Source organism: Epargyreus clarus, unplaced genomic scaffold (assembly GCF_041222505.1).
Source record: "Epargyreus clarus isolate Ecla_fem2 unplaced genomic scaffold, WU_Ecla_fem_2.2 ptg000027l, whole genome shotgun sequence".
In the NCBI taxonomy this organism is placed as follows: Eukaryota; Metazoa; Arthropoda; class Insecta; order Lepidoptera; family Hesperiidae; genus Epargyreus; species Epargyreus clarus.
Genome location: NW_027332234.1, coordinates 9,782,425 through 9,800,751, shown reverse-complemented (window position 1 = coordinate 9,800,751; position 18,327 = coordinate 9,782,425). Strand labels below are relative to the sequence as shown.

At 35.7% G+C, this 18,327-nt stretch overlaps 1 protein-coding gene across 1 annotated transcript in view; it reads right to left on the bottom strand.

Moving 5' to 3' along the window:
* RunxB (RUNX family transcription factor Runt related B) overlaps nt 1-18,327 on the bottom strand; it is a 47,848-nt gene that overhangs the window by 8,385 nt on the left and 21,136 nt on the right. The window contains exon 4 of the mRNA XM_073088395.1: nt 5,053-5,250. Coding sequence (XP_072944496.1) covers nt 5,053-5,250 — 198 coding nt within the window. The remainder of the gene's footprint in view (nt 1-5,052; nt 5,251-18,327) is intronic.

Genomic DNA, 18,327 nt, shown 5'->3' with positions numbered 1-18,327 from the left:
CCGGCACAAGTTCTGGCACCCTAGTCGTGACGGCTCGCAGTGCGGGCGCGAGGTGTGTAATTGAGTTACAGGCCTTTGACATCTGGTAACGGAGTCAAGATGAGGCAAAACTTCGCGATTCACACCCGGCGATGTCACACTACGAGGAATTAAACTTGGAATATTACGAGCCAAAGGATAATTGTGAGTTATTTACCTTGACGTTCAACCTACGACCAATGAATTTTAGACTTCATTATAAACTCTTTTGAATTCTGATGTTAAGCTGCTTATTTTTATCATACGCAGAGTTAAGTATTGTAATTTGGAGATCTTTATAGTATATATAAGCCGTTTCGACTTAATCCATGGATCGACGAAAGTTTTGTGATTAATCTAATTAAGAAATCACTTAATTATTCTATTTCAGTCATAATAGTGTAACAAAATAGGATTAAATGTGCCATTTTTAAATTGAAACAAAATTTATTTTGTACAGGTCAACAAAAGCAATTAAAATTATCAGTTTTATTATTTTCTCTTATAATATTACTGCCGATTAGGAATACGACTGAAGCAGAGGTCACAAACTCTTCATTGTTGTTATTTCTAGTTAAAACTTTAATAGTTATTGTTATCGTGTATATATTTGTTACGTTAACGCACGTCTATGCATGACGTATCGGCTGCATCAACTGTGCACAAGATCGCATATTGTGTAACTGTGTTATGGCCCTTTGATACCCGCCCTAATGAAGTTTACGCCACTTGCGTTGTTGCTCGCTCCACTGAATTCCACAATACACTCAAGATACGTTTGATACCTTGGTCATTTAGGCATACAAATTGTTATGCTATTAGCTGATAGCAAAGGTTTTTTTGGCACACTTATAGCCCGAATGACTTGACAGATTTTAGCATATAATCTGTCATTAGGTTATTCGAAATCATACAAGTAACAAGACTTTAATTTTTTATAAGTTAGGTTTTTGTTTTTATAATGCTCATGCAAATGGTAATACTAATAATGAAAAATACATAACGACGATTGACAACTATTGTATGCTAATATTATAAGAGTTTTGTTAAAATTTTAAATTTCAATAGCAAAATGTATCATGCATAAAATTAATAAGAAGGACTAATTCATGACTAATTTAAACAATTACAAAAAACATTCTAGCTAAATCAAACCGTCTAGTAAGATCATGTTTTATATCAACATCCATTCTGCCCAAGATAATAAAAGCAAATATTTGGACACAATAAAAATAACTTTAAAATAAGTTTCAGTTCCTGGAAGTTCTCCATAACGAAACACCTTGTGAAGTAGTAGTAGTTGTATTGACTTTCAAAGTGTTTTGTAAATAACCTATTTTATTTGATTTACAATATACAATTGTACACACATGCCTATTTTTGTATAGATTCAGCTCTAGCTAAATACGTAGGCGTGTCTATTCGATGTGTCTCAACTGTGCACAAGAGCGCTCAGTGTGTAATTGCGTTAGGGCCCTTTGACACCAGCTCTAATGAAGTTTGCACCACTTGCGTAGATGCTACTCAGTGTACCAAATTTCATTGCAAGCGTGCACGTAGCTGTGGTACATGTTCATTTATTACGTAAGGTAATAATATGATTGATTTTATTGATGATTTGAAGTGAAACTTCGTTATCGACGTATGGAAGAAATCTATCAATGTTAAAAAATCGTCACACTTTCCGACGCCATCTTGAAAAAAATCGTCACATTTTCTCTCGTGGACCGTCACGACACCATGTTTTATTTGGCTATTTTTTGCCGCTTCGTTTGCATTCTTTCTTGTTAATAAACTTTATAACATCAATAAATATATTTTGACAAGGAATACTAAATCTACGTGGTAATACACGCAGCTTCATTTTCCAGTGAGGCACGTATTTCCATTAAAACCACTAATTAATCCGTTACTATGTCATACGTTACATAAGGTGTGTTCAAACGCAATATGTTTTTATTTCACTATTTTAGACTTGAATGATTTCATCATGATTGAAATGCGGTATACGAAGCTAATGTATCTAAATAACAGTAGGTAAGTTTATAAAATTAAAAAATCTAATTTAAGTGAATCTAATTTAAGCAGTTGGGGTTGACCAGTTTGGTAATGGTAACTCCCTGGCTAAACAAGGAGTTTGATTCTACCACCATTTAAATCACCTTACATTGAATTGAATTACTGCCTAATTCCTTAATCATTATTTTAAACACCTTGAACGTCACAATTATAAAACAACCCAGTAAATGTGACCCACTTTCTACATTATGCAAATAAACTCGCAAAGGGAAATACGTAACGGCAATGTTTTATGAGAAGCACATAATAATTTAATGCGAAATATTTAGTTTGCCGATGCGAATCGCGCCGTGACCGCGGTCCGTGTAATGGGATTAAAATATCAGCAAAGTAAATATGTACTTTGACTGCCCATCGCATTAAAATGTTTACAGGCTCCGATGATGCGCGGATAAAATTATCATTATGTATGCATCCATATAGTGCGGTATTATGTTCAGTAGGTACTACATATTAGCACTTGTGTGTAAAGTTGTCGCTAATTTAGGGTTTTCTGTAGCTAAGGGATGTTTTTCATACTGTCTACACAAAAATCTATACTTAAAAGATAAAAAGAATAAAGAGATTGTATTAATTTTTCGTTCCATCAATTGCAGATGTACTAAACTACAGATGTAAGAAATTTCATTAAATAGTGCGATGATAACAAGTGATCAAACCGAATCAAAACCTAACAATTTTATCTCTTAATATCGTAAAATTGCTGTGATATTTCATTTTACTCGTATATATCCAGGTGCCCTTTTTAAAAGTTTCCCTTCAAAATCATTTCACTCCGTTAAATTTTATTAACATCTCAGCAGGTGCGCCGGGGATGCCAGGCGACGGTTGCGACGGCGACGATCGCGACGCTCGTCATACACTTTATTGCTTGAACTACTGTAGGTAAAACAATTTTGAAAACTCACGTTGGGGTATAAGGTAGAAGAGTATTTTATATTACAAAAAGCAACGAAGGTATAAGTCGGATTTTAAAAGACTTGTTTATTATTATTATTATTTTTTATAAAATAGGAGTAGCAGACGAGCATTCAGTCCACCTGATGTTAAGTGGCTACTGCCACCCATGGACATCTGTAATCAACCCCAGATAGGATTAGATATTCTGATCCTATCCTGAGGTCGGCCACAGATGCGCCGCTACCCCTGAGGACTAAGCTGGAACGCCTCGGAAAAGTCTGTCTCCCTTACCACACCCTTCAAACCGGAACACAGCAGCGCCTAACACTGCTGTTATTAGGTAGAAATAGGTGTGGCGGTGGTGCCGCCGGAGTCGAACCACAAAGGGTTCTACCACCTTCATGTGGTTTTATACGTATGAGACGACCACTTTGGCTTTGCGTTAACTATGCCGGACTGACAAGCAAAAGGTTGCAGGTTCCATCTACGGTCAGACATCTAAATGGTCGATTTAGATTTCTGTTCTAGGTCTTATCTGATCGTCTTTTTATGTGTCCATACTCATTACGATACGCGGAATCCTATAAATGAAGAAAGCACTCGATTAATTTTACGTTTAATAGACTCTCAGAAATACTCATGAGCTATGAGAATCACCTACTCCTACTTAAGTATAAAATACTTGTACTCATGTAAAAATATTTTCTAAGTCATTAAGGTCTGATGACTTTCAGAAACCATAGCAGCATAAAACCCTGTATTATACAAGTTGTAAATACATTTATATAAAATGATTGTGTTGATTTTATGAAGCTCTCAGCAGGTGCGACGAGCAACGCCATTGCAACGTCACTTCGCTCGTTATTTTCTTTATTGTTAGAACTGGGTACAGTGCTCTTAAATGTTATAGAAACACTACGAACACTGGTATTTTCAACAAACATTGCTACAATACATTGTAGACTAAAATTAAAGGTTTCTTCTGTGGATTATAGAAACATTAAAAAAAATGTGTGATACTTTCAAGTAATAGACACTGCCGCGTGAAAGTTTAGCTTAAGTTAAAACTTAAAAGTTCATTTCAGTAAAAACGTAAAAAAGGACAATAGATATTTTATTTGATGATGTTGTCGAATGATAACATCTTACATTTTCTTTTATACTCCTTTATGTTTGTAGTTAAAAATATACCTATTCAAAGTACCAAAAAATATTTCATTCCTAATTCGTAAAAACACTGACAGCTGAAATTTGTCCAACGCACTACCGTGGGTTTAGCAAAACATGAACTCAGTGAGTTGCACAAAATATGAAACATCGTGACCCCTTGACTATTTCTTACAGGTGTCAAAAGAGGGTGGAAATCGATAATTAATTGTTTCGCGAAAGTTCTGGGCCAAATTAAATCCCCTCTGGGGCGTCAAGGAGAGTGACAACGGTCCGGGCTGACAATTTAATATCTGTCTGATGGAATCGGACTAGGATCGGATAGAGATGACGAGAGCGAAAACAGCGGCTTCATTAGTTATATCTCAATTTGTATTACAAGTTTGATGTATACTGGCTCTATCTATACCTACTCGCGATAGTGAATTCTGGCTTCTTGGTATAAGGTAATATTGCTAAAGGTAAACTTGACTTGCCACATTTACATAGGAATAGGTACATAAAGGCGCCGGATACTACTGTGTATATTTACTATTGCATTTCCTGAATTTTGAGATACGTTTGTATTTCTACATTGTACTATGCACATATACTATTTACTATGTACTATGTACATTGTACATATTTTAGTAAGAATAAAGTATAAATACATTTAAAAATTACTAGCAAATCATAATCTTACTAGGTATTTTTATTAAACCCAGTTAGCCGTAATTGCTTGATTTTTCTAGAAAAGATGTGTTAGAAATGTAGATGCAAATGAAAAATATTGCATAAATAATGCTTGTTTGTTTCGTTACTTTATAAAATACTAGTATGTAGATTTCGTTAATTATATAAAACAAATATTACTTTATCCTATTATTAATTAAAAAAAGTAATAATTACCTGATAACTTAAAAGGCAAGGAGCCCATAAGAGGGTCGGGCGCGAACCGCGGCCCGAAGTGGAAGGGATGGAAGCCGTGGTGCCTGGTCTTCGAGCGCGGCTCCCGAGGACCGTCCACCGTGACCTTGATCGCCTTCTGGTAGGTAGCCACTTGCGGTGGCGACGTCGCCAACATTATCGTTAGCGTGAAGGATTTACCTGACAAAAAAATATTTGTTGTTTAACTTGTATTATAATTGTTTTGATATAATAATACATAATGTAAGAGTATAAGTTGGGTATAAGAATTAAATTTATAAATCAGCCGGCACCTACACGCTTCTTACTAAGCGCAATAACTGCTTCCAGTATAAGTCGGTGTAAGTTCTTTATAATATAGACCTACCCACATATACGCTTTGAAACCTACCTCCTACCTTTTGAAAAAAATACATACCTCCTGTTGAAAAAAATACATAAAATTAAATAGACTACTTAAGTATTAAAACATCTTTCCCAATCTGTGGTTTTCATTTAAACGTGAAAGAATAAGTTTTTTTTTTTTTTTTGGTTCACAAATTGAATGTAACACTTATTTACATAAAACAAATCTTACAAAAACAAAACAATGCAGTGTTCATTCTAGAATAGTGAACACAGCTTACATTAATAGTTGGAATAATCAAGATAGTTTTATAGGTATTTAAGCTTTGATACTACATCAGTCAACCCTAATTTCCTTTCAAGAATCCAAAACACGTTCCAAGTTCATCTTGCAGACGACAAGCCATCTGGGAATGCGTTAAGAATTCCACGAATATTCGTCAATCCTCCCGAATTATTTACCGACTGGTTGCGAAGGCATTCTTTACCAATACTCAAATAAATCGTGTGTCTGGATAGATTTTAGAGTTTGAGATTGCTTACGGATGCATAAGAGCTGATTGTTTCTACAACCTTTTATTATTAGTTTTTGGTAAGACTACAACCAAAATGCAGATGAGCATTGTGTTATTTCGAAAGATTTTGTAGTGTAGATTCATTATAATAAATCCCCAGCAGAGTCAATCAAGCAAGTCGCTATCATACTGCATAGTCAGATAATTTTATAAAACTTTGTTACACTGAATAACTGTCTTTTAAGATATATTTTCCTTTTTCATCTCATAAGGCTACCAGAAGTTCTAGTGAAAAATATTTCTATGGCTTATTACGACCATAAATAGCGCCGTATATATATTATATAAGTGATTTCTAACTTTAAATTACGTAATTTTATTGCAATCACCAAAGATTGCAAGTGGCAATGGATTATTTGAGACTACAAATTGCAGGTTGCGTCTCTGATGCTACGCGTCTGAGAGAATCTACAAAATTCGTAGCACCATGTATTAAGTTAACATAACTTTGATTTAATTTTGAAAAAATATTGCAATAAACTTGTAAACTTTTTGAATTAATGTTCTACACCAGCATAAGCAGAAGCTTCTCTGATACGATTATTTCAAATAAATGTAAGAAATAAATACGAAGAAAATTTATTTAATTTTCTACGAAAATGTAAATGATGTATGGAGAAACGGGAATGTTTGGTTTAACTTCAAATAATCCTCCATAGTCATATCCTCATATTTACGAGCTTAAAATCTACAACCGGTTCCAAGATCGCGTTACCAACGTTCAGGAATGCGAGATCGCATTAAGAATTCGGCAAGCAGTCGCCAGGAGTCATTCCTGCGAGCTGTGGCTGCGCTGCGACGCCGCGTGCCGACACGAGTCTACGACAACATTCCGAGAGCTCGGCTTTCAAACAAAGACGTGATATTACGTTTAACACTGTCAAAATTACCCAAGAAATAATATTATGAACAAGCTATAGTAATAAAAAGTGATCGCCTAGTGGTTGGTTCACAACTTCTGAAACGACAGGTCCTAGGTTCGAACCCACGAAAGTACCTCTGATTTTCAAAAGTTATTTGCGTTTTCCTCGATATAATAACTAAAGATACGTTACTAGTCGGCAAAAGTTGAAACATACAAAAGCAACCAATTTTGTTTGTCGAACTTAAAATGTAAAAAATACCCAAGAAATAAATTATATAAGCAGTAATAGCCTAGCGGTCCGAAGTTCGAATCCCAGACACACTCCTATGTTTATTTATTTGCGTATTACGAATTAATTATCACATGATTTAACGACGAAGGAAAAACATAGTGAGGAAGCATGCAAACCTGTGATGTCTTTAAGTTCTCAAAGGGTTTTGTGAAGTCAATTCGCACTTGGCCTAATCCTTCTTGTTTTGAGAGGAGACCTGTGCCCAGCAGTGGGTCAGTAGAGGACTGCTGATGACGACGTATTTCATATATCGCAGTTGTTAATAACTGCTCTTCACATAAAAAAATGTGCAAATAAATATAACAAGACTTTCAATTTATGTTTGCAATAAATCGTTTCATTTCAGTTCATTAGTAAATGATTACGTGTATTAAAACGCATATTGATTATGCTTATTTTACTCGGTTACTACTGCAACATATTAATTTTTATGTAATGAAGGTAATATAATGCAACGTATTGTTACTTTTTAAGCATTGGAAGTAATAAATATACTTTAAGTTCGTCTGATGTTAAGGACTACAAATGTATTAATCATAGATTAGTAAAGATACTTCGCCGCCTTGAAATTGAATGAAGCCACAAATAGCTTATTAGTAAGTTCTTTTTTTGAATTCTTGACAAATAAAAACATTATTAGAGAAAATTTACGAATAAATAACTAGTACTGCGTAATTTACATACTAAATAAATAATTATTTCAAATATTTTAGGGACATTTTAGCACGGAGACGTGGTAAAACTTTTTACGCAACTATTTCAATTCTCAAACCTGGGTCTATTTTCTTGTTAGGAGTGAGTAATCTTTACTAATCTATGGTATTACTAAATACATCTGATGACTAAGTTAGAACGCCATATACATAGGTACATAATATGTCTTACAGCACCCTTAAGACTAGAAAACAACAGTGACTCACATTATGTAGACAAGATCACAAAACCACAACCTGGAAAGAGTTCTAAGGCATTTATACTTGAAAATTATTTAAGGCTCAATAATTATTCCATTTAAATACACCTATACTACGAAACCGCAGATAGTAAGCAATTAATCCTACCAGCAATCAAACACTAATTAGGACGATTAACAAAATAATAATTGAATGAATCCTCTACAACACCGCACACCGCAGTACCGCAGTCAACGCCTATATTAAGCTAAGCTACTAACATCGCCATCGAGGACGTAAAGTGAAATGTCTATAGCTTGTTGGAACCAAACGATGTCAGAAATGTATAGCCGTGTAACGTGACCGGTCAACAATCGTGTGTTTACGCAATATTAGGGATGAGAAAAAATAGTAGACGTTTGTAATAATCGATTATTTTTCTGTAATAATCGATTTTGTAATTATTGATTTTTAATAAATCGATTAAATGTAGTCGGTAAGGCGCTGTCGGCGAGTTTAGTAGTGCAATAGCAAGCGCTAAATAAATAGTAAATTTGTGACAGCCTATTTATAATTCAGTTTCAATAGATTATTTCTAAAATTATCGATTTTTACTAATCGATTTTTACTAATCGATTATTAATTAATCGATTTTTTCTCATCGTCACATCCCTACGCAATATTTAGGCAATGAGTGTCAAGTGCGGGGCGACGCAGCGGAATTGGCGTCGTAACACATCCACCGCAGACCGCCGCACTCACCGCGCCAAGCGTTCAACTATCGTTGGCGTATTGACAGTAACACTAGATGTTACACATATGTTAATTAAACTCTCTTTGACTTACCGGCACTACAAATACCAAAGCCACATAGAAAATATTGCGACTGTCTGTTGGGTAGTAGGAAAATTTGAAAGCTATTCATGAGTTAATTTCAGTTAACACGTCAGTCAAATAGATCTTACCTATAGTCTGATTCATAATTAGGTGTCCAAAATGTAAACAAAGAAATGTCACTGTCAAAATTAACAAGAAATTAGAACTTTAATAAATTCAACAAAAAACGAAATCTTTAACAACTATACACAATTTAACAAACGCGCTATGAAAATGAGAAAAGATTCGAGTTCGATCACAATCACGAAAATGAATAATATCAGCTTCGAAACATTTTAATATTGTACCATTAACCTTGTTTTTTATTATTATTACTCTTCGATCACTAATAAGAACTAGATACACAATCAGCGACAAAAAAATGGCGCGACGAAAAGAGCACCCAAATAGACATTTGGGTGCGCTTTTAGGTTAGTAGTGTTTGAACGTTCGGAGAATAAACATGCCTCAGTGCTCGTTCAAAACTGCAAAAATCACACGTCTAGTACCCTAACAAATGATGGAATATCGTATTTTCGGTAAGTATTATTATTATAAGTAGGTAATTGCTATCACTCAATTATAAATACTGCTATTTCGTTCGTAAATAATTTATTTTTAAGTTTTAAAAATTATCAACAAACATCAACAGAATGTATAAACCATTTAAATTGTAAAGTCTGTTACTAAACGTACAATTCTTACTATTGCAAGCCCACTTGATTTGTTCGGGTTACATGGTGACTCTGTTCTAACTTGAATGGAGACGCTATTGTTTTATATTTTTTTCTTTAATTTAATTTTTTTTTTCTTTTTTTTGTTATATAAAAATATTTGTTTTGTATAATAATTAAACATAGGCAATGAGTAAATAGTAAATGAGTGAAATTAAATTATTAAGTAAATTATTATTTAATATATTTTATGATGTCTTTTCATCCAACTGCCGCGACGTCATAGAATTATTATAATAAAGTCTATTGTCGAAAGATACACTAAAATAAGATTGCTTAACATAGCCAAAAAAGATACGGAAAAAAAATAAAAATCCATCGAAAAGACTGTTTTCCAATAAACTCACTTTATTCAAGGGAATTAATGGCATCCTGTTGATTCCATATTTTTATTTTTACTCGACTGCCAAGGAAGGGTTATGTTTTTTGCACGTATCTTGTATGTATCTTTATAAGCGGACTTTAGCTGCACTGCATTTTATTCCCTCGGATCTAACATACGGCTGGGTGAATTTCGACAGTTAAGGTGTCATTATATTCGTCTCAAATATCCAAATGTCCTTAGATAGGTGTAAGAAAGAACTCTAAATTTAAGAAGAAATATACAACGGATTTCTGTCACTACAAAGTAAGCAAGTAATTTAATTAAAATAATCAAAAACCCGACTGCACTATAAAGGCTGAAGTAGAATTTTCAAAAACAGTGAAATAGGCGTTTCATCATTTTTTAGCAAGAAAGCCAAAAAAAAGTTTTATAATAGGTATCTGCTTCAAAAACAAAAGATGTTCAAACAATATTATCCTATTTTATCTTCGTAGGGCTCATTTACGCTATATAAAGAACCTATGTGTAAAATTCCAGCACGCTAAAGATCCGCGGTTTCCCTTTACGTTGGTGTCTGGCGCAGCAACTTACGCATTTAGTCAGACAGTCACCTCGATGTGTTATACACATGTATATATCATATAATATGTGTGTAATCACCTTTTAATTTCCTTTATTTTGATACCCCACTCCATAGTTTTGGTTAACTTTTTTTAAAACGTGTTACTATTTCGGAAAAACATCCACCATTTACGATTTATAGAATATCTAACTTCAGTAATTCAAAGTTCTAGTAATTATTTTATATCGTTAGGGGTAGAATTTCATTATTTTTATCCAACAAGCCAGATACAAAATTTCATAGTGTTTGCGTCAAAATTGACGGTTGTTCAAATTAACTTTTAACCCTTATTTTGCCCTCTATGGGGTTGATTTTTCGGAAAGGGATAAATAGGTGTGTCTTTATTCCTATCCAGAAAGCCAAATACTAAATTTTACAGTAGTTGCTTCAAAACATAAAGGATTTGAAAAAAAACTGTCATCCCCTGTTTTACCCTCTTAGGGGTAGAATTTCCAAAAGGCCTTTCTTAGTACTTATTTACGCTATATAGCGAACCCATGTGCAAAATTTCAGAACTCTAAATTAAGCGGTTTTGGCTGTACGTTGATTTCTGAAAAATGAAAAAATCATTTAGTCAGTCAATCAGTCAGTCACCTTGCTATTTTATATATATACAAATTATATGTTTTTATAATCTCCGTTTAATTTCCTTTGATTTGATATCATACTCGATAGGTTCGGTTAACTTTTTTTGAAATATTACTATTTCGCGCCAAAAATCCGCCATCTTGATTTTTTTTTTCTAACACCTATCTAAGGACACTCGGGTCATTGAGACGAATATAATGACACCTTAATTGTCGACATTCATCCAGCCGTTTGTTAGATCCGATCAAATAAATAAAGACAAACATACAAGATACGCGCGAAAAACATAACCCTTCCTTGGCAGTCAGGTAAAAATAATTGAAATACATTTTGGTTTACTACATATTCATTTAGTCGTGGGCAATATATTTCGTTGGATAACGGCGTAAACAGCTTGTTGATTTTTTAATTAAATTACTTGTATTTGGTTATATTTTAATTTTAAACTTATTATATTTTTATTATAATAAATTGTGACTGCATATTACTTACTTTCATTGATAAATTATTATTATGTTCATTAAAATTAATTACTTCGACCTAATAAAAATATTAAAAGTAATGACAGTTCGTCTCCACTAATTCCTTGTCCAAGTGACAAACCACGGTCGTCAATTTCTTTTTTCTTTTTTTTTAGCGTCAATTTGACGCCACTTTTTAAGTTCATTTTTGTATGGGATTGTGTATCTAGTTCTTATTAGTGATCGAAGTTATTACTTTATGGAACGAAGTTGAGGTAATATAAATATTAGAAAATGTAATTTAATTTTAATTTATTTAGATTATTATTTTCTTATTGTTGTATTACTTTAATATCGTCAAAAATAAGGAACTTCCATTTGAAACGTATTTTCTTGATAGGTCAACAGCTTTATTTACATTTTGGACACCTAATTTTGAGTCAGACTACAGATAAACCACGGTTACGAATAGCCATGCTCAAACAAGCAGCGTGCGATCATCTACCTCCAAATATCGCGTTTACAAATATTCAAATGAGATGTATTACAAAACTATCTAAATAATAAATCTATGTAATTTTTGCCTACCGAAGATCGTAGTTTGACAAGGAAACACTCCTATAACTTTACGATGACTGTGGTGAATTCGTCTCGAAGACCAAATATGTTATGCATTCGGCTCCGAGACCGAAAATATTAAGATTTCCGCGGCCGTTAGAACAAATAAGGAACCGAATGTTCCTCTCTTCGATGGACAGGATGACCGTGTCCCGAAGAAGGTTAAGTGGACTGTATATACGAAAATAAGATGCAAAGTGCTATAGGGTCACGCACTCACCTGCTGCTGATGGGCGCAGCCTCTTGTACTAGGTATAAGGCACCTTCAACTCACCCTAAGCTCGAGCTAGCTAGTCTTACCTCGGAATGGTCTACCGGTTACCTCTACCTTCTTCCTCTTCTCACGTGGAGTCGATCTTACAGCACGTTGCACCGCGAACAATGAAGTTAACGCGAATTTAAAGGAAACGCTACGAATACGAATAGTGGCTTCTACTTCGGAGTATAACTAAAACGACAAATATGCGCGAGAGCGACCGACGACTCCGAAGCTTCTCGAACAAGTTTTATCCCGGTGGTGGCATACACCACCGCGAACGACACGACGACAACGACACTACAACGAACTATTTCAAACTATAAATCTCTATGCTTTTAAACCTACAGATTAAAATTAATACCAACGACAGATAATTAACACGTAGAACCATAGACAAAACTGAACATACCGCCCACCTAAATACTACGTATTTACGAAAACAACGAACATAAAACACAAATTACTTAACTTACGACAAGAAAGAGTTAAGTTAAAACGTAACTATTTCGAAAACGACACAGATTATGAACTACGACACGAAAGATTTACGTGAAAATGTAACTAACTTAAGAAAACGACACAAATTAATAACCTACGACAAGAAAGAGTTACGTTGAAACGAAACTAATTTACGAAAACGATAAGAAATACTTCTAGATTCGCACACCACGCTCACGACAGAGAGCAACAACTGCAGAACAAATAGCTCGTTTAGGCGAGAGAATCCAAAAATCTTGCGAAAGTAAATTTTGTAGAGTTTGAGCACCAGGATGCATGGATTTCTTATGGTACTCATCGATAATAAGAAATGTTAATCTATGATTACGAGGCGAAAGAATAGGATGTCTAACGGTAAACTCTACATTAGCGTTAGCTATCCGACCGCCCACCCTCAAAATACCCGCGTCATCAACGAAAGGAGACAATTTACGCAAGGCTTTGGGTAGCGAATTAGGCGAACCTTTACTTAGACAATCCAATTCAAACGAAAACGACTCTACTTGTGCTTGCTTTATGAGCAACTCAAAAGCTTGACGTAGCTCACAAGGCTGTAATGCACCGACAAATTTATTTTTATAATTTCTCAAATTATGAGCGAAACGAAAACAAAATGACAAAATACGCTTTACTTTCGAAAGCGACGAAAAACGATTTAACAAATCGCTAACGAGAATCACCTTTTCCGGTGACAGAAGGCTAAGAATCCTTTGTTCTTCTGCGATAGAGTCTGTGTCCTGTTCTACCAATAATGAAGAAGGCCAATCATTCTCTGGCTCTACAAGCCATGAAGGGCCCTTCCACCACATGGAACAGTCAACGAGGTCAGCTGGAAGCGTACCACGAGAACCAATATCAGCAGCATTCGAACTAGAGCTCACGTGACGCCAATGGTCAGGAGCTACTCTACTCTGAATGTGGCTGACTCTATTCGCCACAAACGTTTTCCACTTGGATGGACAAGATTTAATCCAAGCCAAAGTGACAGTAGAGTCAGACCATGCGTAAAGTTCTTGAATTGCATGAAATGGTTTTAAAGCCTCTACCACTGATTCCATTAAAGTAGATAACAAGACAGCAGCTAAAAGTTCCAATCTTGGAATCGACAATTTTCGCAAAGGCGCGACTTTCGACTTTGCGCAACAAAAATGAACGGATGTAGAGCCATCCGCCTCAACGACACGAAAGAATGTGACAGCACAATAGCCACGTTCTGAAGCGTCACAGAAGCCATGCAACTGTAACGACACGAAAGAATTTACCATACGCCGAGGAATGGTAATCGAAACTAACGACGACAATTGAGACTTAAATCGCAACCACTCGTGTGCAATGTGAGGTGGCACATTATCGTCCCATGAAACTCCCGAAGTCCAAAGGAGTTGCATAAGATATTTAGCATAAAACGTAATCGGCGCTAGAAATCCCAAAGGGTCATAAATCCGCGCAATATGGGAGAGTATGGTACGTTTGGTGCACCTAGAGTCATCGGGGTTGATGACACGAAATCTAAAATCATCCGATTGCGGATGCCATAAAAGTCCCAAAATTTTTAAGGAGAGGTCTGACATCTCTTCGAAATGTTTAAATTCTTCTGAGTATAAGTCAGAAGATGGAAGATCAACGAAAAACTCACAACAATTAGATGTCCACTTTCTTAAATGGAAACCACCAGACGACAAAATTTTGGTGAGTTCCGAGCGCAATTGTAGAGCTTGCTCTACCGAGTCAGCGCCCGACACGATATCATCGACATAAATATCTCTACTAAGAACTGTAGAAGCAGCCGGAAGTTCTTGGGTAGAGTCTTCTGCTAGTTGAGCGATCGCACGAAGAGCCTGAAACGGTGCAGATGATACGCCATAAGTGACCGTGCGAAGCCTATAGTCACGTATAGGACCGTCAGCAGATGGGCGCCACAGAATGCGTAGGTACTCGGTGTCATCTCTACAAACCAAGATTTGTCTATACATCTGTTTGACGTCACCAGTAAAAACGACAGCATGCCAACGGAACCGAATAAGTAAATCGAAAATATTAGTTTGCAGTTTAGGCCCAGCAAGTAGCGTATCATTCAAAGACAATCCATTAGCGTCTCTACAACTTGCATCGAACACAGTACGAAGTGGGGTGCTAACAGAATCTGGTCGCAATACTCCGTGATGAGGGATATAATAAAACTTCCCAACGCTTGAAGTCGGGGGATCCACCTGCTCCATATGACCGGCAACCTCATACTCATTCATGAACCGAACGTAGGCATCTCTAAATTCAACATTTATATTAAGTCTTCGCTCAAGAGAGAGAAATCTTTTTAAAGCAATTTCACGGGAATGTGAGAACGATGGCTTTACTGCAGGATTCATGAATGGAAGAGGCACCACAAATCTACCATCATCGTTACGACTATAATTATTAGTGAAATAATTTTCACAGGCGTGATCCTCCTTCGAAAGGATTTTACAGACAGGAGTGCGAACCTCTTCTGTTTCCCAGAATCTTTTTAAAGTGTTATCTAATTTTATATTTGATAAATAAGAGTTATCGACGAAAAAACAATCACTCTGTTTACCATTACGACAGTTGTGTGTGTGATCTACCTCACACTCACCCATTAGAATCCAACCAAATATAGTATTTAGAGCCTTTGGTTGTCCCGGCCTCCCTCGTCTCAGACCAGGTATGAGAGATGAAGCAAATATATCCGCATTCAATAGCATGTCAATAGCCCCTGGACGAGCGAAGTCTGGATCAGCCAAAGGTAAATTCCTAATATGTGACCAACCACAAAAATCAACAAAATGTACAGGTTGGTCACTACATATCGACGACAAAACAAAAGCTTCAAACTTAAAATCGATTTTATTTGAGTTATAGGATTTTATTTCACAACATAGTGAACCACGAGACTCAGCAACAGAAGATCCGATTCCATTTATTGATTGTTTAGTGTTTTTAATACATAACCCGAGGCGCTTTGCACATGGTACCGAAATAAAGTTGCAAGCGCTTGCACAATCCAACAACACCCTTACAGGTTGAAAGTTTCCCCAACTATCTTTTATAAGAACCTTAGCTGTAGAAAACAAGATTGTACTTTTACCACCGACAGAAGTTAAAACAATATTACTCAGTTGTGCATTATTATTAATGGAACTAACAACTTCAGTATCAGGTTGGGAATTGCTATCAGCGGACGGTGTAACCGATTTTTTAAAATGTAACAATGTGTTATGTGAACACCCACATACACCACAACTTATAGGGACTCGACAAGTTTTTACCCTATGAGTTTTCGAAAAGCAACGGATACAAAGATTTTTATTTTTAATGAATTTAAATCGAGAATCTATATCTAAATTTAAAAAATTCTTACATGATGAAAGACTATGTTGGCCAGTACAAAAGTCACAAGTCACTCCCGACACGACAAATGAGGATTTGGACTTTTTAAAGTTACTTGGTTTCGGTTCTTTTGATATTCCTACATTACTTAATATTGGGTTCGGAGTTACCTCACTTAATGCCCTAACTTGTTTCTCAACAAAATCCTGAACTTGAGTGAACTCTGGTATCTCATCTGAATTAAATTCTAATTGAAATGATTCTTTTGTGGCCCGATCTAATTTTGACCAAAATAAATGGAACAACATGAAGTTCTTATCTGGTAATCCAAACTTTTCCAAAACACTTAAATTCTCCACAAAAGTTCTATGAACACGCTCAAGTTCTACAGCTGATTTTGTTTTCACTGGCTCACATGATAACAACTTTTGATAATAGGAGGCCGTTATATAGCGCTTCTTATTATAATATTTATTAAGTGTATCATACGCGTCTATATAATTTTCATCCGTGAGTGGAAAGTTCCTGATTAAATCATACGCTTTATTTTCGACACAAGTTAACAAGTAATGTAACTTTTCCACATTAGGAATATTTCTATTATGGATCAACGACTCAAATAATTGTTTAAAAGATAACCAATTTTCTAGCTTACCATCGAATGGCTTAATGTTAATTTTAGGCAGCTTAGCAAAACCTGAAACTACTTCTTGTTTAATCTGACGGTCACTATTTAAATGCCGCAGACGGGCCAAAACACTTCTAAATTTTGTATCAAATGATGCAGTTACACCAATTTCAGACTGGCGTTGGGCAGCACTTAATGAACGCAATAAATTTATTTGCGCTTTATGGAATTCATTTGAAAGTTCCCTAAGGTCCTCCTCAACGCAGCCTGTCATATCCGATCCCGCTATATACTCCAATCGCATCATACTGTAATCCCGGGCAATCCTATTAACGTCCCCATCACTTGCGCCACTTTCGTTGCTCCCAGTAGACATTGTCATTAATTGATATAAGTTTATAAACTTAACGAAATCGACAACAATAGCAAATAATTGCAATGTCACTGACAGCTGACTTCGACACAATAATACGTCAAAGTCTAATACAATTTGACAGTATTGACAATATGACCAACGACAAATAAATATGACGCAATGCAATACTGACAACCAACGACTATTAATAAAAATAGCGCAAAGATGGCGGGACCTAAGTACAACTAACAAAGTGATGAGTTGTAAAGAATCACACCCACCCTCAACATAAAATGTTAATCGACAAAACGAAAATTACGAAATTTTATAGAAATGCAATACAAAATAGCAAATCTAATACGAAATACGACACGAAACGACAAATTTAGAAGCCACTTTACGTAAATGTTCGTTCCTTTAGCGAAATACGACACGATAAAATTAATTTCAATGTTCGTTATGTTCGGTCGACGGAAAATAGCAAAAATGGTGTTTAGGACGATGGAACAATTAAGATCCGCCGAAGTGACCAAAAATGTGAAGCATACATCCGGCACGATGGCCAAAAATGTGGTGAATTCGTCTCGAAGACCAAAAATGTTATGCATTCGGCTCCGAGACCGAAAATATTAAGATTTCCGCGGCCGTTAGAACAAATAAGGAACCGAATGTTCCTCTCTTCGATAGACAGGATGACCGTGTCCCGAAGAAGGTTAAGTGGACTGTATATACGAAAATAAGATGCAAAGTGCTATAGGGTCACGCACTCACCTGCTGCTGATGGGCGCAGCCTCTTGTACTAGGTATAAGGCACCTTCAACTCACCCTAAGCTCGAGCTAGCTAGTCTTACCTCGGAATGGTCTACCGGTTACCTCTACCTTCTTCCTCTTCTCACGTGGAGTCGATCTTACAGCACGTTGCACCGCGAACAATGAAGTTAACGCGAATTTAAAGGAAACGCTACGAATACGAATAGT